The following is a 23,213-nucleotide window of genomic DNA, read 5'->3' as shown; positions in this document are numbered from 1 at the left end:
ATTCTAGTTGTGTTTATAGATAAAAGTCCATGGAGAAGAGCATATGCCTTAGCATGGTTGTCTTTGATTATCCTTAAACCCCATTTACAAGTAAGTTCTTATTCCCTTGGGATAAAAAATGATTCCCCTCACAACTGCCACCCTAAAAGCATTACTCCTACTTAAGAAAGCTGCAAGATTTAAATATCTTACTTCATATAATCAATATATGATATAGACCAAAAATCCCACATTATTGTATGTTTTATGTGTGAACAACGAGATTATCGCTTTGAATTATTTATAGAGATAAATTGTGTTTAGGAGTGAGAAATGTTAACATTTCGAGTGAATACTCCACCCATCACCAGATAGAAAAGAAGACATTTCAAGTGGACACTCCACCCATCATCAAATACAAAAGAAAACATTTGAAGTGGACACTCCACCCATCATGAAAGACAAAAGAAGCTATATAAAGATGTCATAAGAGAGTGTCATTTATTATACATATAGTCTAATTAATAGATGAAATGACCATTTTTTGGAGTCATTTTCAAGTTAATTTTACCCAAGATCTAGTAGAGATTTTTAAGAATCATAAGTTTAAGTTTTTAATATGCAAAGTTTGAGTGCCTCAATGTTTTTTTAGAGTACTGAATCCATTTATGTATTCAAAAGTGCATTTTAAATAATGAGAAAACACAATCTTGCTCAAAATGGTATTGAGTAATTCTTACCAAAAAGACTATTTTATCTATTAATTAAACTAACCCTCCATACCACTTGAGTGAGTCTAATGGTTAAGAACATGCGTTTCCTCCTAAGAGGTCACAAGTTCGAAACTAGAGGGGGTAGAGTATATATGCCTTTGTAGACTTAGTAGTCAAAATCATTGCGTGGAGGTGGGTCCCTTGTCCCACAAACAAGGGAGTCTCATACACCGATAATCACTGCACGGAGGTAGGTCCATTGTCCCACAAACAAGGGAGTCTCATACACCAATGTGGTGTCTGTGCGGAGGTGGGTCCCTTGTCCTACAAACAAGGGAGTCTCATACACCAATGTGGTGTCTGGCTTGGTCGTGACCTTAAAATTGGATAATAATAATAATTTAATAATAAAAAGTAATACATTATATAATAACATAATTTAACTAAACAATTTTGAAAACTATTACTTAATAATAATCCTCTCACAAAACTAAGTCGACAAAAAATGCAAACATGTCACTTCTTAAGTAATTCAATTTTAATGGAAGCAATAAGAACAAATCGACATTCACCAACCTAGAAAACTTCATAATCTTCCCTACACCACACATATAAAAAATTACTTAATTTTTAAATCTATTATTTTTATTATAAATAAAATATTTCATATTTTATATATTTAAAAAAGGGTTCTGAATTGATCATTTTGTGTTTTTTTATAGGTAGGAAAACCTATCATAACTTAATTGTCAAACCACAGAGAGCAATAAAAACAAACCCACATCCACCAACCTAGAAAACTTCATAATTTTCCATACACCACAGAGAGCAATAAAAACAAACCCACATCCACCAACCTAGAAAACTTCATAATTTTCCATACACCACACGTACAAAAAATTATTTAATTTTAATTTTATAAAAATAATTTATTTTTATTATAAATAAAATATTTCATATTTTATATATTTAAAAATGGGTTTTGAATTTATCATTTTGTATTTTTTTACAGGGGGAAAACCTATCATATCTTAGTTGTCAAACCGCAGAGAGTACAACCATCTTTCGCTGTTATCCGCGAACGCTGACTCATCACCGCTATTCAAGGAAAACCACCCACTTGAACTAACCCTATAGTAATCTATAAAGAGTAAGCTTTCCCTCCTCCCATGTGACTATCCTCAGACAATTAACATATTTCTATAATCCCAAAAAAACTACTTTTTAACTAAGCAAAAAAGCCCAATTGATCATTTTGTTATATGAATTGTTGAATTATTATTAACTTTTTAAAATATAAAAAATATCAAAATATTACCATTAAGATTCAAATCTGGAAAATATTTACCGATAAATACGGACCAGGTGAGGTGCAAAAAATCTAAATAATACAAGAAATAAAAAAGTAATATTTCCAAGAAACACTTGTAAAGGAGTGGTTAGGATGTAAGAAACCTGGTAAGTAACTAATATTCTTTGTAAAGGTTTAGGGCTTATTTGTCATGCATTATTATTATAAAACAATTATTATGCGGCAGAACGTGTGTGTGGCGGGAAGAGAAGGGAAGGCGAGCCAGGTATCATAATCCGATGAGGGCAAGATGACGCCAAATGAAATGTAATTTCAATGAATTTGATTTCAACACGGCAATTTATAATTTTAGTTATCAAAGCCTTCCTCCATCCACATTCGAAGCCTCCACACACACATAAACGGAGCGAGGGTTTTGAAGTTTCACTCATTGTTCTTGCTTTGTTCCACTCTTGACGTCGCAATTTCCGCAGCTTCTTTAGTAGAAATAAGGGCTTAGGATGAGCAAACAAGGAGGCTCTGAAGAACAGCTCGCGCCCTACAGCATGGCAGATCTCGGCTCCGCCCTGCCTACTGGTTCTGCAGGTAACTCTGCTTATGAAACTTCTTACAGACTCTGTTCGCACGATTCTTTAGCGGCGGTTTTGGCATTTTTGAAGCCATGTGTTAAGGCTCTGTGTATTATCTGTATTTTGCCGTTTTCTTAAAATCTTTAATATTGTCCAATCCTTTAATATTATCCAATCGTGAAGTCTATCTAGTGGTTGTCTTCGGGGTTTCAAAAGATTCAAGGTCACGGGTTCGACTAGCGTCGATGTCAGGGACGCCGTAGATCCGCCGTCTCTCTTTGGCGGCTATAAAATACCGTAACTTCATCTAATGATCTTCTGCTTTTCGAAGCTCTTTCAGCTATTCGATTATTTTTCTTATGGATGTTCTGTATGGTTTCAAACCCTAAGGGCTCGCCTTACCAGCTTGCGCAGGCCGAATATAAAAGTTCGCGCAGTTAATTTTTTTTAAGCACTGGGACCATTATTCACTGGGGTTTTTAATTTTTTGTTTTTTTAATTGAGATGATTTTCTCAGCAGTTTCATAGTGTCGTACTGTTCACAGTCTAAAGTTGAAATGGCTATGATAGGCATCGCCTGCAATTGAGCCTGGATATTCGTGAAGGTGCCAATTGTTTGATGGCAAGATTCTTAATATTCCCCAATATTCTCATAGATAAGTCTATACAAAAATATGCATCTTTCTTCTTTATTTAATAAAGACATGTGCTCATTGTAAAATAAAAATATAGAAGGTTTGACAGAAACATATTTCTTTTTAAATATTAAAGTAAATATTAAAGAAATGCATCGCTTAATCAGCCGGGAATTTGTTGTAGGTTAGGTTGCTTTGAATGTTGAGGTTTCAATCTCGGCACTAGTAGCGGTGGTAGTTAGCCTCCCTGGCATCTCTGCATTTAAACACAGAGATGTGAAAGTAAGCTTGGTTTTGGTTATAGAATCAAGCTTTTAGAACTATGCACCTAAAGATTCAAATAGTTCCGTGGTCACGAATGATTTAAAGAAACAACCTTAATAACGAATAAAGCTGTCCATTTTCAAAGCTTCAGGGACTTGTAGCAGATCTTATTCTGCATGTTTGTGCGTCGCAGTCGTTTTCCGTTATTTGTGCAGTCTGTTATTGCTGTAGCATATCTGGATGTCTATGTTTCGTTTGAAATATCCCAGAGATACCTCTTTACATGCTGCTACTCTGATAAATTCAAACACAGAATGGCCATTGCGTCCTTGTCTCACTGGTGAGGTGGATGGATTATTAATCCGTTTGCGGGGGTTTCATTCTTGTTATGGTGTGTCTCGCCTTATTGGAAAAAGGTCTTAAAGGGACGATATAGGGTGTGTTTCCCTGGTGATTTTAGCGAAATAGTTACCACTTAGCCCTCTCTCGTAGGCCAACTGAAGTCTATGCAATGGGGTGCAACCCTCAACATATTTGCCATTGTGCCTACCTACCTGTCCATGGGGTGTGCTTCGCGAGGCACTTTCAATTTTCAAAAACCATACATACCCGTATGCAAGATCAGTCTATGTTCTTAGGCGTATGCAAGTACCGCCTATTGTGTTCATTGCAGCATAACCCGGGGGGGATTCGGGATGTTTTTTTTGTTTCACCATGCATTCTGGTTATGTGGGCTCAAGCATGGTTTTTTAATGAAAAAAGACATACTTTCTCTATTTGTTACTGCATTTATGTTGTCACTGGTATGATCTAGGATAGCAGAATGTACCTTCTTTACGTGTGTTGCCAAAGTAACATTTTTTGTTTTTGTCTACATATTGTAGAAAGAATTTTCGTTTCTGCACCATTTTTTCTTGTCATGTCAGCTTTCTTTTATATTTTCTTATAAGTTTACACTTTTGATGTCAGCTTTAAGTGCTGAGGACCGTGCTGGTTTGGTCAATGCTTTGAAGGTATTCAAAACTACTTTAATAACCTGTCTTCTCAGTATTATTGTATGAAGTTTTTCCTTGATGAAATTCTTCTGGAAATATTGACAAAGCCAACTTCTATATCTATAGTCTGTACCTAAATTAGCAATTCATGAATCACAACATATAGTTGGCTGTGCTGCAGGATAAGTTGCAACATCTTGCTGGACAGCAATCTGGTTTTCTTGATTCTCTTTCACCCGTTGTTAAAAACAGAGTGTCAGCTTTGCAAGAGATTCAGGTGCGTTTCAGTGTGATTAAAAGATAACTATTTTGCATTTGTTTGTAGGTTTTGCCTTTATTGTAGTCTTCTGCATCAGTGGAATGTAAATTACAAGAATGTTCAAGTTATAATATAAGGTTTAATCAGTAAAATTTTGTAAAATTTGTTTAAAAAGTAATGTTTTGAATTTCTCAAGTCCTCAGACATGCTTGTTATCATCAAAATGATAGTTCAATTGCAGTGCTGACCAGCAATGTTTCTTATCCATGATCCATGACAAAAATTGTACATATTTGAAATCAGCTATTGGACATGACTATATTGAAAACATTTAACGTGTGATACAAGGCAAAATGCTTGCTTTTTTATATGTAAATACACAGTAAAAATTATTTATTGAGCCGAGAGGCTCATTCTACAGCCCATTATGATCTGTAAGCATGTCTCTCCCTCATCAGAGAGGATCTGTAAGCATGTCTGTCCGTAATCAAAGTTGAAATTTTGCTCATGCCGGCTAAAAAAAACTATATACAAAAAAAATTGCAAGTGAAGAAATTGGATCCCATGTTAGATCCATATTTAAGATGGATCTATGCTGGTATTTACCATGAGTCCTGCTGGTTACCTTAAGTGCAAAGAAATATTTCCACAAATTAGTACCACGATGGGGCCCAAGGTCTCATATAGTTTCATGATGCTTTGAATCAAGCTTTCATATCTTCTAATATTTTGAAACAACAGTTTCCTGATATGTGGATTTCATATAGTTTCATAATGCTTTGAATCAAGCTTTCATATCTTCTAATATTTTGAAACAACAGTTTCCTGATATGTGGATTTACTGAGAGGAGTATTAGACTCTGTAGAGACTATTCAAAAACATTGTACATTAGAATGCCAACCAGCAAGAATTCACATACCAGTAGTTGATTCCTTTAATCTAGATCAACTTTCCAAAAAATTTACATATCTAGAAGGCGTGAACCACTTTTTTGAGCAGTGTCAACACCATTCAGATCTCCGATATCCGTGGATGTGGCCAGCACAATTTTTTTTAGGCATTGTGCACTTTCAAATGCTAGTTCAGGTAAATACAAAACATAGATAACAAGACATTAGACTGTGTGGGCCTTCCATTAGGATGCATAGGAGAACTAATTGTTAGGTTTGCTTCTCCTTGCATTTTATTTTTTTCTTGATGACTTCCTGTTTTGGTGTTATATGTTCATGGAGAACTTGCAAGTGGAAGAAGACTTCTCACTTGATGCTTCTTTCTGAGAGTTGAGCAAGATCACTTGCCATCGAGCAAATCTTGCTCTTTGGAATCGATTGGCTATTATAGACGACCTTGACCCTATCTCAACTGATGCTGCCAGTGCCAAAATATTTCCAAATTTATCCCGTCAGTCACTCTTCGATGATTAGTTTTCTTGGGGTTATTTCTTGCTTCTTATCTGGTAGGTCTTCCAGTGATTATGTATGTAAGCTGAAGCTGCAAATCTTGCTCCGGGTGGCTCATTGACTGGTTCTTCAACTAGAAAATTAGAACCAATTGTGAAAGGTTGAATTTTTCTAACAAGGTAGTGTTACTCTGAGAAAATTCTAGTGAGGCATATGTGAAGGTGTTTCAGTTAGTGACACGGAAACAATAGCTGATGCCAATATCCGAGACAGATTTTACTCAAATGCCACATTTCTGTTCCCTCTTTTGTTACTCTTGAAAACATGTTAACAGAATGTGCTTTTATTCTTAGTTCTGATTGAGCATTGTTGCCTTGAAACGGGTAGCTCTGTTTAATTTTACTCTCTGCAAATTTCATTATGCATCATTGTAGTTTAGAGCAGCTTGCAAGTAAATGATATAGGTGCCATGGCACTCAATGATGCATACAGGTTGCATTTCCCCACTGTCTGTCAGAGTTTTGCAGAGTAGTTTATGGCAATATATGGTAGATTCTTGACAAGAGTTCTTTTTGTTTGTTATGTGAGTTTCTGAAATATTTTAATATTGCAGAGCAAGCATGATGAACTTGAAGCAAAATTCTTTGAGGAAAGAGCAGCGTTGGAAGCTAAATATCAGAAGTTGTATGAACCACTATATGCAAAGGTATTCTTCTCATTGCACAGCTATTATTTGAAATTTAATCATAATGCATCATAATCTCTTGTATTACTGTGATTGCTTACTGTTTCAAGTTCAGAGTCATGTTTACTTGTGGTGCAAGTCTTTGATAGCTTTATTGAAATGGTTCTCCAGCGTTTTGAAATTGTAAATGGTATCAATGATGTTGAAAGTAAGGACGAGTCTGAGAATAATGCTTCAACTGATGAGAACAGAGAAGAAGGTAAACAGATATTAGAAACTATGTATTTTTCTCATTCATCTATAGTGATTGTATCCTACGATGAGGCCTGCGGATGGTACCACCTGAAGATAGTTATAGTGCAATTTGAATGCTATGGTTTGTTTTTTGGATCGTTCCTTCATTTTGACCTGCTTTCTTTCTCTAGAAAAAGGAGTTCCCGAGTTTTGGCTCACTGCAATGAAGACCAACGAAGTGCTTTCTGTACAGGTGAAAGTTTTTCCCTTTTTGTTGTTTGTCCTGGTTTAATTTTCCATGTTTTAGTTAGTGCAGGAAATATTGAAAAAACCTGGGGCTTTTACCAATTCAAATTTTTGCTGCCATAAATTACTTGTAGTTTTCATACAAGTGAATTGAATTGCGATATTTCTGTGGTCTGTAATTGGTTTTCAGATAACAGACCGTGATGAAGGTGCTTTGAAGTATCTGAAGGATATTAAGTGGTGCAGAATTGATAACCCCAAGGGTTTCAAGATTGATTTTTACTTTGACACGAATCCATTTTTCAAGAATTCTGTGGTAAGAAAAATAAGTAAAGGGATGCCTGAAGTTTTTTAATCAGTATTTTACCCTAATAGATATTTTGTTTCGCAGTACTTTTCGCAATGAATCTGGTTTTGACTTGCCAATAATGCTTGCAGTTGACAAAGACTTACCACATGATTGATGATAATGAACCCATTTTGGAGCGGGCAATAGGGTAAGACGAACTAGACATTCTCTTGAAACAATCGTTTTCATTTGGCATTCAGTGCCTCAATAGTTAACTGGGATTCTCTCACTCTGTAGGACAGAGATTGACTGGTATCCGGGAAAAAATCTAACACAAAAGCTTATGAAGAAGAAGCCAAAGAAAGGAGCCAAAAATGCAAAGCCTGTGACAAAAACAGAACAGTGTGAAAGCTTCTTTAATTTCTTTAGTCCACCACAAGTTCCAGATGATGACGAAGAACTCGATGAAGAAACTGTAAGTGAATGGTGGTTTTCTACGTTGAGCTTAACGTGTGATTTGCTGCAAAGAGGATGGTGGCATTACATTCCTTTTTGTGGCTGCTCATGTTAGAAATTAGTTATATCTATTGGCTAGTGGGTTTAGCTGATATCGAAGTCACTGGTATCTCACAGCATGTAGTTACCAACTTTGACTGTTTTTTTTTTTTGTTCTGTAGGCTGAGAGCCTCCAGGATCTGATGGAGCAGGACTATGACATTGGGTAGGCCTCTTGCGTGAAAATGGTGGTTTGCTGTTTTTGACTTGTACTTGGTTATATTCTCATGATGTGTTATGGTTTTCTGTATATATTGCAGTTCAACTATAAGGGATAAAATAATTCCACATGCTGTGTCATGGTTTACTGGTGAGGCTTGCCAGTTGGATGAGTTAGAGGATGTTGATGAAGAAGACGATGAAGACGAGGAAGACGGGGATGAAGATGAGGACGAGGATGACGAAGAAGAAGAAGATGACGAGGACGAGGAGGAAGAAGAAGATGTTAAACCAAGAAAGGTAAAGCTTTTACCCAGATTTTTACCTTTTTCATTTAGTCATACAGGTTATTCTTGTCTTCTCTATTCAGGTTTTGTTTCGTAGAAAATTTTCTGGAGTATCTAATTCTTTTATATCTTTTGAATTATGCAGTCACGTCAACCTGTACCCAAGGTGAGATACGGCTTCTGTCTAGGAATATCTTACCCATTATTTAGATGTTTACATTGAATGATTAATGTTGATGGTTCATTTTTACTTGTTTCAGAAAGGCGGCATTGTACAAAGAAGCGGACCTGCTGGAGAGCAGCCTCCTGAGTGCAAGCAACAATAAAGCACCGAAGACGTTCTATATTACCAGGCAATTGTGTGTGGCCGTATATTTGTCCCAATTTCATTCTCTTACTGAAGGCTTTTTCGGGATGTCTCTGGAAATGAAAAGAATTTCAGTGTTGTTGGAGCACATCTGCGATTAGTTTATTTTAGGACTTTAAATGGTATCCCCAAGCTATGCTTTGTAATTCAATTTGTTATGATTTGAATTTGCAGCGTTGTAGACATCATAACAGTGTTACTATTAGAAAGATTTAGAACTTATTCATTTGAATGGAAGGTGTATTCAATTTCCAAGGGCCCCAGCTGGTCTTCTGGATTGTGAAGAGGGCTTTTGTTGGTGCCTCCAAATTTTGTCCAGTGAAAATATAAATTATTAGTAGCTCGGAGTTGGTTGCTTTTCTGGCAAACTGCAATGGGTGAACTTGTCTACTAGTTAAGTTATTTCATGAATTCATGTTTTACAGTTGAGTGTAGAGTGCGTTGGTATGTTGCAGGTTTTCGCTTAAGATGTACACCATTAACTGCATTGAATTGCAAATATTTCTCCGGTACAAGAACTGCCGAGGGTTTCCTGTTCCTTTCAGAGTTGTTATTGTTTACTGTTATTTATCTTTTACCTCGAAGTTAACAAGGAGACGCTTTGATGGCTGGCTTTTGAAACTGTAATAGCTGTCAGTGCTTCGTAGAAATTTTAGTCTGTATATATTTCGTTTTTGCTTTTGATTTTGCCTGTCTTTTGTTATTATCAAATACCAACAAATTCATGGTAAACTGGGAGTTTTCTACAGTGTATTTTCCAAAATACAATATTAGAAGGTACTATATTAATGTTGAGCACATCCTGGTCCCCCTTTTTTCATTTTTGTGGGTCACAATGGAAATGCATGGTGTAAAACGGGGAAATCCATATTATAATGCCATGGTGTTAGTTATTTTAAAGGGTCTATTTTTTTAAGCAAAAAGAAAGCTTCCTAGGGAGTACCTCGTATTTTGGTTTTTGGCATTTTCGTTGTGTAACTCTTTATATTTTGGTTTTTGTTTTGATTTTGGATAGATTTTTTTATAGTTAAATGTACATTAACATGAGATCACTGAACTGTGCATTCAATTTAAGAAGATTTAAATTGAATTTCTAAGAGTATCATTTAATTGCTTAGTAACATGGCTATTAATATTAATTAGTTAAAACTAAGCCCTTGGACTTACCAAGGAAGGTTGTTTTTGGTCCATCTTCGGGTTTCTTGCGATACTTAGCTCCATAATAAATGAAGTACATGCTTAATCAAATTCCTTCATGGAAAGTCCAATCAACGTGTAGGTTTCACATTAATCTAGTATGTACTTGAAGAATTTAGCCTTAAAATCTATAATGTTAAATTCTTTATGCTTGAACACTTAGGACTTTGACTTTTCAGCTATCCCAATGGTTCAAATTCTAAGTATTAAAATCCACAATTCTGAATATTAAAATCCATAATGCTTCATCCTTTCTGCTTGAGCTCTTTGGATTTTGACTATAATGTTTCATTCTTTATGCCTGAACTCTTTGGATTTTGATCTTTCAGCTACACAATGCTTCAAATTTGAAGTAAACTACATGACAAAGTTGGTAAACTACATTACCAAGTTAATTGAAGAATATAAAGCTTATTCTCATAAGTCAATTCTTCCGTCATATTCATGGATGAACCAACTTCAGGATTGGGTGCCCATGCAACAACCATTATCATGAGAATAGTAAGGAACATTGTGGACATAATGTGAACCCTTGTTTGCATAATCTATTAACCTAGTATTAATATCTTTGAAGCATTCAATGAGGAAGATGTTTACACTTTTACCATGCTATGGAAAACCATGCATCTCTCAATCTAACCGTCCCAAGAGAGGTATATTGGATGACTAGTACATTGTAACAAAAGACATCACTATGAGATGATAATTTTACGAAAAAATTTAAGATCCCATGCCTTGAGGGGACTAAAGGGCCAGGTTTGTTATTGTAAAGAAATGGGTAATTGTGGGGATGAAAATAGTAGCAAAGGAAATAACTTGACTTATTTAAAGGGTTTGACTTATTTAAAGGGTTTGATGATGTATTTGCTTGCAACTATCATTACCTTAAAAGGAAATGTCAAAAGAATATTGGAATATAAAAATTGAATCACAACTAGATGTAAAACTAATAATACAAAGACCCTATAAAATGAATCTCAAGTACACAACCTATTATCACAAAAAATTACAGCAAAAACTTTCAATAGTAATCTCTACGACTTTAGAAATCAATGGTCAATGTTATTGAAGAATATGAAGCTTATTCTCGATGGTAATACAACTGGTAGGAAAAACCATCAAGGAAACCCAATATGATATGCACTTATATTTCTTCTATGGTTACACAATTCTTGAGCTGTTTTTGTTTATCTACATTAAACTTTACTGCTTAATATCCATGTATTTCTCTCCTTTTATTATATGGAATCCGCATAGAAATATATTCATCTTTTCCCCAAAGGAATCCGCATAAAAATATATTCATCTTTTCCCCATTAAATTAGGATTTGAAATGTATAATCCGCCATTCTTTGGATGTTTCATTAGATCACTATCATCCACATTCTGGATTAACCATTTTTGCTTCTATCCTGATTATGTTTTTGATATGTTGTGCATAAATTTCTTATTTTTATGAGTTCATGTCTGCGATATGTAATCAAAGTCCTCTACCAATGACATTTCCATGTGCATTACACCCTATTCATCGGGGTTTGGTTCTTCTCTTCTCATGATATATAAGTTTTCCATATCAAGGTGTGTTTTTAATGGTTCATTCCTTTTTACAACATTTGATTATGCTCTTATTACCTTATTACATTCACATTTTTCTAGAGGGACCAGCAATTCTCATGCGTTTTCTAGAGAACAATGATACTTTATTAGAACATTGTGTCTCTCTCTCATTTGACCATTTGTATAAATTTAAGATCTCTTTATAGACTTTTAGACCATTTATTCCATGTGTACTCCGATGTTTTTTATTTGTTTGTTAGGTAATATGTTTTTTATTTGTTTGTTAGGTAATATGAGATCTAATATGACTAGCACATTTAACATATAGCTTGAGTAATTGCGACTTAGGGGCATCTAAGTCGTTAAAATCCCGTGGGGATCACACTTGGCTTGGGCCACACCATTCCCTAGCAAGGTTGGATTTTTTCCCACGAGGTTTTGAATCGATGACATTTTCACCAATGCTTTGATAGAACACCTTGTCACCGTCATAGTGCCTTAAGAGAGAACCCAGTCACCATCTTTTCTATACCCTATGGGAAGACATGTACTCTGATGTTATATAGGAGCCTCGTTATAAATTAATTTATCAATTATATTATTGATATGTCATAACCAATTTTTCTAATTAAGTATATGATTATGGCATCATATGGGCTACACTTTCTCCTTTCAAATTTCTCTTAAGTTAACAAACGCCAAGGGTGTTTGACTTAATAATAAGCCTCGCCAAGGGTGTTTGAATCAACAATAAGCCTTTCTCACCATCTTATGTTTAAACCATGTTAAAGTCATCACAAACATCTTGGGGGTCCATTGGTATCTCATCAACCCTTCATCTCTAAATCGACACCCATACATTTACATCATCAAATGTATGAATGCTAACCCAACCAATTGGATCACCATCTGAATTGAGTGGAGGAAAAAGAAATCAGTGTAGAATCAATTTTGTAATAAAAGACAACTAAAGCCATCTAGGGAAAGATTGACATGTGAACACCACCTCTCCCTTCATCATGTTTATGAAAACAACAACATGGGAAGAGACAAAATTTATGGTTGTCCTTAATAAAAACCATTAACTTTAACTTCTTGCAAACAAAAGGTGTCAAAACCTTTGAATATTGGTTGCCTAAATTTATGAATCATAAGTGTTTTTGTTTTGTTTTGTTCGCTAAGTTGTTTGAGTCTTGAGATGACTGCACGCTTAACCTTTGGATTGAGAAACTTTGACCCAGGGGCATCTAAGATGTAAAAATCACTGGGGGATCGCACCCAGCGTGGGCCACACCAACTTTCAACATGGCTGGATTTTTTCCCACAAAGTTCTGAACCAATGACCTTCACATCACAAAGTGCCTTAACAGTGTACCCCATCACCGTCTACTTTACGCTCCATGGGCTATGGACCATAAGTTTTTTATAAGGGTTTATTGATCCATTTAAATTCTCTGAGTAAAATTTCATTTCAAAACAATGGGAATGAATTCCTTGTCCTCTTGTTTTTCATTATTTTCTATCCCAATTAAGATCCCATAGAGATAAGAAATTTCAAGAGTTTTTAGCACAATATAAAACCAATGGTAGCCCATGGGGGATAGCGCAATTGGTTATTGCGGTGTTAAGAAGTATTATGTAAATTGAGAAATTTAAGGTTCAAATCCCTCGTGGGTATACAAGTTGCACTTGATCACTATTTGAAACATTACTAGATCACTATTAGAAACATTACTATCTTTATTTGCTTTGGTTTAGGTTTCAGTGGCTTGTGATATGGGAGCTACTTAGGTTTTAGTATAACATACCCAATCCCTAAGTTAGCTTAAGGAGGTGGGGTTATAAAAAATCCCTTTGCTTCAACCACATTAAAACCCTTTTACAAGACCGTCATCGTCTTCTACTTGTTGAAATATTTCCAAAGATATAAGTTTCATCCAAATTAGAGCTTTGGAGACATAGTTATTCCCTTCTGAAGATTCACTGTTCCAAGTGCCACATCCACATCTATACCATTGTCACATGGAAAATGCACGGAAATCTTTTGACCATGTGTCCCCACCATACAATGCCACATTAACCAACAAATGGGTGACATGTGGCAATCATTGCCCACATGTCACCACCATATGATGTCATGTCCTTAGGTGGACACACCATCATGCCAAATTCCAGATTTTCTAGAATCCTTTTCATAGCAATTTTTTGGAACTCTGTGAATCTAGATTGCTAGACATCCATATCTAGTTGGAACTTTCCAAACCTTCAAATTCATCTAGATCCCAAAAAGTGCTTGGTTAGCAAGTCAACATCTAGCTCTAAGAAATATTGAAAGCCTTAATAAACTAAAAACTAGGTTTATGGATTTTTGGGCTTCTGCCATCCACATTAGCTCTACCCCAACTACCCCTTGGTCTCCACCGCAACGCAGATGTGCCACTCTAATCCATGTCACCATGGCACGCTGTCATGCGACATTGGCTACACTTCATCACACAATGTCACCCAAAACTTTCTTACATGCCACATCAACATGACATGTCATCATGCCATCTAACCATTCACCTTCTTGTAGGTTCTAGGAGTGCCCACTTGGACTCCATGGACTTCTACGTGGTCTACTACTTTGGCGTCCAAATTAAGGTTTTTGAACAAAACTATCTCGATGATTTTTCTAGATGTCCAAATTTCCATTTCTTGACAATCTCTAGTGCTATCACTTAACACATTCTAGCTCTGTCTATTACACCAAAGAGAATATGGATCCCTTCTATTTTTTGTTCGGTTGATAGATAACTGGGCCAATAGGGCACCAAGAATTATAAGGAAGGGTCTCTGACATTGAAACCTAGTTTGTTTGATGGACCCTAAATGATAGAAGTGATATGGCCTTTGTCAACCTATAAATTGTTAACTAGGCACTGGGCCACTAAGACTTTCTTTCAACCTTAACCATTCTAAAAATAGAATTTAGTCTTTGGTCCCTGAACAGGCCATCGGGAGAACTAAGAAGGTTTCTAAAGAGACTGAAGGTGGATATGGTAAAAAAGCCCTGTGCTTAAGCCACCTTTACAACTAAGCCCTAAGTTATGGTGCCCACCAGTGCATGTGACCAGGGGATGTGGTGAAAACCCTTGATCTTCGAATTTCAAAAGGGTTAATCCATGAAATTCAAAAGCTTTTGCTAAGCTTTTCAAGTCAGTTGCAAAGGTTTGAAATTGACTCCATCAAGGGAAAAAAATTGTCTAAAATACCTCTGAAAGCTTAGAAGCCTTCAATAGCCTATAAAGATAGTCCAATTCATTACTCAGGCCACTCCTCCAAGGAAGACATAGAGATGGCCCATGGCCAACTCCACCGCCTCACCCAATTGAGTGAGGTTATGCCCACTCCTTTGGGCACTGCGACTTTACACTTCAACACCAAACTCTTACAAATAGGGAGGCGAGTATCTTGACTTACCTCTAGAGGAAATCAATGTCTCCTTTTACTAAAGAATTTTCAATTCTTCTCTCTTCAAATAGGGATACAATCTCAATTGTTCAATGCTGTTGTTGACCTGTAAATGACTTGGAACACTAATAGAATACATGAAGAGCCTTAAATATCAACTCATAAATTATACTTCACAAGCCACACATCTCACATCGAACACAAGGAAAACATACTCTAAGAGTAACTTTATATAAACTTTATTTCGCATGAGAAATAACGCGTAGTAATCCACATGATTTCATTACAACATACCTACTAAGCGAACATAGTTGAAATAGTTATGAAACATTGAAAAAAATGTCATTTCGTTGAAAGATAAGTAGTTACACTTATTTGTGTCTCTTAAGTTTCATTGGAAACTAAATAAGGGAGAGCCACTGTCCACCCAACCATAGGCTCAACTACACTGTAGTTTTCTTGTAACTAGCCACCCCTTAGCTAGATTCGATGCCCTCAGAGGAAGTCTCACTCAGGGTTCAACAAGATTCAACTTAGGTAGAGAACACAAAGACCATTCTCCTTCACGTAGAGGAATTGGTATTTTATCTTTAGACCACTGATCTAGGGCCTATCACAGTGATAGTATGGCCACCATGGCCTACATAACACAAAGGGAGTCCATTGATTAATCAATGCCTAAGTACTTCCCCTTTCTTATTTCCTAACATGCTTGGTTAAGACAAATTATTCAGAAAATTATCACGGTCTTCTAGATTAGGTTGAAGGCTTCCATAATAACCGCCTCATTCAAATTAGTTAGAAACACAATTCCACACAACACTGTAACTCAGAAGTCTTTCTATCTCCTATTCACAGTCACAGTTTCATCGTCCACGTGTGGTTATATCTCGTTCCATGTATTTCTATAGTTCACATGGACTTCTTCACAATTCCTTTGCTCATTGAAATTTGGCACAACTCCCTCTCTCTCTCTTTGTGCTGCCCACAAACTACTCACCCACACATACACTTCCAACATCAGAATACGATCCCTTCCTTGCGCTGCACGGTCAATTTGAAATCTCTAGAATGGCTACACATCCCATACCTTTGGATTATTTTAATACCACTCCCATTCTTTTCATAATTGTTGGTAGTTAGGTAGTTCAACTACCAATTAAAAAATTAAAACATTCAATTGACGTAAGATAGGGTACTTCCAACCCCCCTTACAACTTTCCTCAAGAATCGGGATTCATGTTCACTACTCTTCTTCTTCATCTTTAGCAATATATATTAAATAAGAATGGATATCTACATCAATTAACTTTTTCAAGATGTTCATGTTGGCTCTCCCGACATTAGAAGCTTTAATTACAATTGCAAAACTTGGGGGTTTAAAAAGGGGTGTTACAATTCTCTCCCCCTTGTAGGAACATCATTCTCGATCATCTACTATCCATAATAGAATCTATGTACAAAAAAAAATGGGTATGCCATTTTCGTGGCATCCTCTAATTCCAATATTGCCTCATTTACCCAAAAATGTTTCCATTGCACCTTGACTTGCACGATGGATTTGTTCTAGAGTAAGGTGTCCTTCCTATTGAGTATGCACCGAGGCTTTGGATAAAACTCTCCTTTGGGTTCCTCATGAATAACAACCCAATTAATAATATGATTAACATGATGCACATATTTATTAAGCAAACATACATGGAATAGATCATGTATTATTATGGTAGGAGGTAAGGAAAGCCTATACGCTATTGGTCCCTCTCTTTCTAGGATCTCAAAGTGTCCATAATAATGTGGTGCCAACTTAGCATATGATCCCACTTTTAAAGAAACCTTCCTTGGTTTGATCATGATATACACATGCTCCTTGTAAGAATTTTTACAAACTAAGTAGTCCTTGTTTAGATATGCAATCTTTAGGATGAGTGCATTGGTCAAGAGGTGCTTATATTGTTGGAATCTTGCTTCACATTCAACTAATCATACAAACCTCAATCCCTTTCTTTGTAAAGAAGTGATTGGATGACCAATCCTTGAGAAACCTTAAATGAACCTCCTATAGTATCATGCCAATCTCATAAAGTATCTCACTTCTGATACATTTTGAGGGGAAATCCATTCCATGATTGCCCTAATCTTCTTGAGGTCTATTGCTACTCCTAAAATGACTTGACACAAATAATGTGCTTGTTCTTGAAATAAATCACATTTACTAAACTTGGCATACAAATGGTGCTATCTTAGCACCTGCAGTACGATCTTCAGGTGTTCTTCATGCTCCTACTTGGTCTTTGAATACACTAAGATGTCATCATAAAGACTAACACAAACTTATTGAAGTACTTATTGAGGATATTGCCCATTAGGCACATAAATAGTTGGTGCATAGGTAAGTCAAAATGGCACCACTACAAACTTGTAGTGCCCATACCTAGTCCTTAATATGATTTTATAGATATTCTCATTTTTAGTTTTGACTTGAAGATATCCAGACCTCAAGTCTATCTTTAGGAATAATGTGGCTCATCTTAGTTGACCAAAGTGGTCATCAATTCATGACAATGAATATGTGTTCTTGATTATCATCTTGTTCAACTATCTATAGTCAATGCATAATTTGAGAGTACCATGTTTCTTTTTAATTACCCTTGCCCAACATTTCCTTAAATCTGTCTTCAATTCTACAAGCTCATGCATGCTCATTCTATAAGTCACTCTGGACACATGTACTGCTCCTTGTGTAGGTTCCATTGAAAAACTGATCTCTCTTTTGGGAGGTAGTCTCGATATTTCCTCATGAAATACATTTCTATAGTCTTGGAGCATTGAATGATCTTCAATTTTCAGCGTGTTATCTTCAACCAATTTTTTCACATATAGAACATCTAATGGACACCTTTTTCTTTAATATTTATGTTGAAAATTTTCTTATAGACACATGATTTTGCACTCCCTAAAGGACCTTTTCCTTTTCTTCATCATCTCCACATTCCAAAGTTTTATTGTACCAGTCCAATTTATCTCTATGCTCTGTTAGCTAGTCCATGCTAATCAACATGTCAAATGACCCCATAGGTAGCATGTTTAAGGTGACTTGTGTACGCAAACCATTCATTTCGAGTTGGCGTGATTTGATGGCTTTGGTCACTTTTATTTTGGTCCCTTTAGCTAGCTAAACCCAATATGAATTTGTATGTTTCTAACTTTATAAAACACATGCTTCAACAATTTGTGATGCAATATAACTTAGGCTAGATCATGTTGAAAAATGCAGCAAGAAATTCTCAATTTGATTTTGCCTTGATTAAATTGAGAAAATTCAAATTTCCACATCAGCGAACAACTTGGATGCAGTTAACTTGTGTGACATGGCTTGCATCGCCTAGTCTACTCAGTAAATTTGAGTTGGAGGAGTTAGAGTTCAATTAAGCATGTTTTATTTCTAATTTGTATCAATCAAAGTCAGTTATCTCAAGTTGTTTTCAGTTAAACTAGTTCCAACTGTTGGAGGAACTAGTGGAAGACCAGTGGTGCTATGGGACTTCAGTGAAACTCAGTGATCATCCAATTAATTGATCAATTGGTCCAAAATATCTAGTGCATGTAGAGAATTCAAGTTACCCAATTGAGATGGAGATTCCAAGGAACTGTAACATCAATTGTAGACTATTCTAGAGTGTACAGGTGTTGCATGAAACCTGATGATCACCTTGAGGAATTGCGCAATCCATTTTGGAGAAATTCTTGAATAATAGGGGCCTAATTTCTCAAGAAATTGTGCAAGGAAATAGGGACTCAAGCAGAGGTCGAAATTGACTAATTTTAGGCCAGAGCTTCATAGTGAGCAGAGAGATAGGTTATGCACTTGCAGGTTGTGCTCAGTTGAGCAAATAAATAGTAACATCTCTATTCATCAGATTAATGCATGCAAACATTGGTGTTTTTAGCAAATTTCTTTCCCCATGAAAAAATGTTATTTGCATGTGTGTGATTGCTTATTGCATGTCTGAAATTTTTCTTCTAGATTATGAATTACTTTTCACAGAGCAGTAGAGGAGGTTTCTGTCTTGTGATTTTGATTAAAACTTCATGAGTAGTTGCAAATATACATCGTAATTTATACATGGTATCAACGCTGGATTCACATTAGAGCAATAATTTCGAAGTTGTTTATCAGGATGTTTGATTTTAGAGTTCAGTGCAGCAGGATTTCTTCAGAGTTGAGAAGATGGCCTTCAATGGACTAAGGCTAGAGTATGACTTGGAAAGCACCTCTAATTTTGTTGCATGGAAGGATCACATGGATGCAGTATTGGATGACAATGGATTGCTAGAATACATCAAGACGAATGTTGAAAAACCACCAGATTCTGATGCCCAGAACCTTGCTCAGTGGAATAAATATGTATCAAAGGCGAGGAGGATAATATTGGAGGAAGTACAAAATCACATTGTCTTAAATATCCACATAAAATAAACTTCGTTCACAATTTAGAAAGCACTAACAAATTTGTTCGAGAATAATAGTGACCAAAGGAAGCGGTGCTTAAGGATAAACTTCAAAGTATCAAAATGCAAAATAATGACACTATTTTGCACTATCTGAGCAAGTTCACACAATGTTGTGATGAACTTGGTGGGGTCGGTGTTGATGTCCTTGAAGAAGACTTAGTAATTATATCCCTTTTGGGCCTTCCCAAGAGTTGGCATAGCTATCAAGATTTAGTGAACGGGAGGGAGAAACTACTGAATTAGGAGCGCTTATGCTCTGATTTGGTACAAGAGGAAATAAGGCGGAATACCAGAGATGGGACTTCATCCAAGCGCGAGGATGAAGAAAACTTTGCATTGGATGGAAAGGCAAAGAAGGGAAAAGGGAAGAAATCTAAATCCAAACAAGAATCCAGTCAAGGGGGCAAGAAGAAATATTTGTCCAAAATTAAATGCTTTCATTGTCACGAATTCAGGCATTATGCCACAAAGTGTCCACACAAAAAGGAAATCAAGAACATATCAGGAGGAGTGGCAGGTGAAGCCTTCATTTCACAGTTCGAGTTTGGATTTATCCTCATTCCATGCATGGCCAACACAATGATGGGGAGTGTGGGTTACTTTGACTCAGGTGCATCGTTCCACATGACAAGGTGTAGAGAATTTTTCAGTGACCTAGAGGAGAAATATTCGCAGATGCACATCAAGATGGGGGCTGACGAAAGGTATAGCGTGACCGAGATTGGTACAGTCACTATTCAGAGGGATTCATACTCACCCCTCCGACTCAAGGATGTCATGTTCATTCTGGGCTTAAAGAAAAAAATCATCTCTGTTGCAGTTTTGGAAGATCATGGTTATGATGTGATCTTCATCAAAGGAAAAGAATGCCTGAGACACATAGCCACGGGAAAGGTGAAGCAGATCGGGGTTCGTGTGAAGAACTTGTATGAGCTAGATGTGGAAGACTATGTTGCATTATCCACAAAGGCAGAGAAGGTGCAGAGTGACGGACCTCTAAATTAGACATAAATTAAGGCCCATGCCTCTAAATTAAACATAAATTAAGGCCCATCTAACCATCCTTCAACATATTAAACCTCTCTTTTTGCATTAGATAATGTATTTTTAACTTTAATATGTTCATTAGGAAGGTTTATGAATAATTGCATATTTGTGCATAATATTCTTTATTTTGTGGAATATTATGAGAATATTGGGCAGATTATGAAGATTTGGAGAATGAGATAATTTAGGGACTTGCTCCCTACTACAAGAGGATCAATATTAAACAATAAATAAACAAGATATTATGGAATTATGGCACAGATTGTGGAACTCCAATGATTGAGAAAAATCACCATTTAAGCTAGAATTAGGCATCTACTTGACCTCCAACCCATCAAAACCATTGTACCCCTCTTCCTCCACATTTGTCTCCCCTGCCAAAATAAGGAAAGATTAGCATTTGAATTTATAAAATGAAAAGATAAAGAAAAATAGCTCTTTTTATTTCTTAATTAGCACATGCATGCATTAGTTAATACTCCTTAGATCAGATTCCATGCTTAGTTAGTTTAAATCATCACGTGTGATAAATGGGTTGAGTTAGGTTTCTTTTACATTTAGTTCATGATATTTATGCAATTAGAATATGTTTCTTTCCTTGTACTTTATTTCTTGCAATAGGTTAGGGTTTCCATTTTGAGTAGTTCATTTTCTGCAATTAGTTTAGGATTTGATTTCAGTACATGCATTCCATTACATTATGACAGCAAATGAAGGACACATTGTATGCTGCACATATAGTGTCGATACCTCTTAATTTTGTACGAACCTTGGGTTGATAATTAAAGTTGGTAGCCTTGGGAGTTGCAGCATTATTGTTGCAATATCGAGGCTCATCATAGAGTCGCGATGTTGGTGAATTTGGCACAAAATACTTGGCCATTTGCATCATGGCGCCCTGATGTTTATGCAACAGATAACCACAAGCCTCCCTAAAGGAGCACTTGAGTAGCAGTATGTATGCAAAGGGTGTACCTTGGGGAAGTACACAAAATCCACTTTCCATGATCAGGACAACAAAGCACATGCAATCCTTGAAAAGATCCACTCTGATGTCTGTGGACCTTTCTCAACAACCTCCACTGCCAGACACATATTTTTTCATTTTTATTGATGACTTCTCATGGAAGTGTTGGATTTGCTTCATGCGGAATAAAGATGAGACATTTTCCAAGTTCGTAGAATTCAAGGAATTGGTTGAGAAATAAACCAATAAGAAGATGAAGGCTCTCAGGAGCGATAATGGAGGTGAGTACGTGTAGAATGAATTCAAAAATTTATGTGCAAAAGAAGGCATTCAACAAGAATTGACAAAATCCCATAACCCACAACAAAATGTGGTGGCTGAGAGAAAGAATCATAGCAGTATGGGAGCCACAAGGGTGATATTGCATGACGAAGGCCTACCTATACACTTGTGGGTTGAGGCATGCAACACAACATTCTATTTGCAGAACTAGAGTCCTCATCGTATTCTTGGCATGATTACATCAGAGGCGGCTTTCTCAGGGAGGAAGTCAGATGTGTCACACTTAATGATTTTTGGAGCCTTTGTTTACTTCCATGTATCCAAAGAATCAAGGAAGAAGCTAGAGCCAAAAATAAAATTGGGGGTATTTGTGGGTTACACAGAAACTCCACACAAATACCGTGTGTACTTGCCATCCCTCAGGATGACAGTTGTGCGAAAAGATGTAAAATTTGAAGAGGAGAAAGCGATGCGGTTCTCTTTTGAAAAGGATCTTTAGATCCCACCAGAAGAGGAGCTTTTAGCTCCAAAGGAGGAACCTCAGGAAGTTTAGGAGAAACTACAAATTGAGGAGCAGAGAGTGGAGACAACCACTCAAGTAGAACCATCCAAAGAAGGCAGAAAAAGAACTAGGGAAGCTAGGAGACTTGTGTAGGATGCGAGGGAGAATGTGGGTGCTCCTTCAAATTAGCGCAAACAGAGAAGGTCACCATGAAATTTTGCAATCAATGGGAGTCATCAAACTCACAATTGCCCTCACATGGATGAAGACTCAAAATTGTTGGAAAACCTTACTGTTCCACAACAAGAATTTCCAACTGGTTACCATAAACTTTCTCCCAACCTACCATCAACTGACGGAGTGATTGATCTAATTTCAAGTACAGTCGATCCCAATCTTCCATTGGAGAGTGAAACTCATATCACTCAGGTTGATTATCCTTTAGTTGATCAAGTGGTCGATTCAATTTCACATTCGGTTGATCCTACTCTCCCTTTAGAGACTGAACTTCATACCGCTCAGGTTCTTCTTGTTACATTAGATTCTTCTACGTTGGGGGGCATTTCACCTGTTTCTACAGAACCCCCTCCATGTACTGAGGTCTTTTCCTTTGATTGGAATAGACTGACAGAACCTCATCTTCCTTCCTCAATCCCTTTCCAAATCATTGTCAAGGCAAGTGGTAGGGACATACACCGCACACAGATAGATGAAGGTGCTTCTGTTAGTATTTTATCCTCAACCGCT

At 36.5% G+C, this 23,213-nt stretch overlaps 1 protein-coding gene across 3 annotated transcripts; it reads left to right on the top strand.

Annotated features, from left to right (window-relative positions):
- The first annotated feature begins 2,336 nt into the window (after positions 1-2,336).
- LOC149188030 (nucleosome assembly protein 1;2-like) lies at positions 2,337-9,371 on the top strand. 3 transcript variants are annotated; one of them, XM_089411546.1, is made up of 13 exons: positions 2,354-2,589; positions 4,442-4,485; positions 4,649-4,744; positions 6,741-6,833; positions 6,984-7,071; positions 7,238-7,299; positions 7,483-7,608; positions 7,731-7,789; positions 7,879-8,056; positions 8,259-8,302; positions 8,397-8,595; positions 8,728-8,748; positions 8,843-9,289. In XM_089411546.1, exons 1-13 carry the CDS (start codon positions 2,505-2,507, stop codon positions 8,906-8,908), a joined length of 1,161 nt encoding a protein of 386 aa, XP_089267672.1. In that variant the 5' UTR covers positions 2,354-2,504; the 3' UTR covers positions 8,909-9,289. The 3 variants fall into 3 exon arrangements, with proteins under 3 accessions (XP_089267673.1, XP_089267672.1, XP_089267671.1); XM_089411545.1 differs by having other exon boundaries at positions 4,634-4,744; XM_089411547.1 differs by lacking the exon at positions 8,728-8,748 and having other exon boundaries at positions 2,337-2,589; positions 4,634-4,744; positions 8,843-9,371.
- Positions 9,372-23,213: the final 13,842 nt, after the last annotated feature.

The sequence above is a fragment of the Pinus tabuliformis genome, chromosome 3_1 (genome assembly GCF_031772625.1).
Source record: "Pinus tabuliformis cultivar Carrire ecotype Pingquan chromosome 3_1, CPIR1, whole genome shotgun sequence".
Taxonomy (NCBI): Eukaryota; Viridiplantae; Streptophyta; class Pinopsida; order Pinales; family Pinaceae; genus Pinus; species Pinus tabuliformis.
Note: the sequence above shows the minus strand (reverse complement) of the source record. Positions and strands in the feature narration are given on the sequence as shown.

What these genes read in the sequence shown, in the direction of transcription:
- LOC149188030 (XM_089411545.1), top strand. Translation starts at nt 2,505, where the DNA reads ATGAGCAAACAAGGAGGCTCTGAAGAACAGCTCGCGCCCTACAGCATG. An exon ending in GTTTGGTCAATGCTTTGAAG is followed by an intron (nt 4,486 to 4,633) that starts GTATTCAAAACT and finishes CACAACATATAG; the next exon opens with TTGGCTGTGCTGCAGGATAA. An exon ending in CACGTCAACCTGTACCCAAG is followed by an intron (nt 8,749 to 8,842) that starts GTGAGATACGGC and finishes TACTTGTTTCAG; the next exon opens with AAAGGCGGCATTGTACAAAG.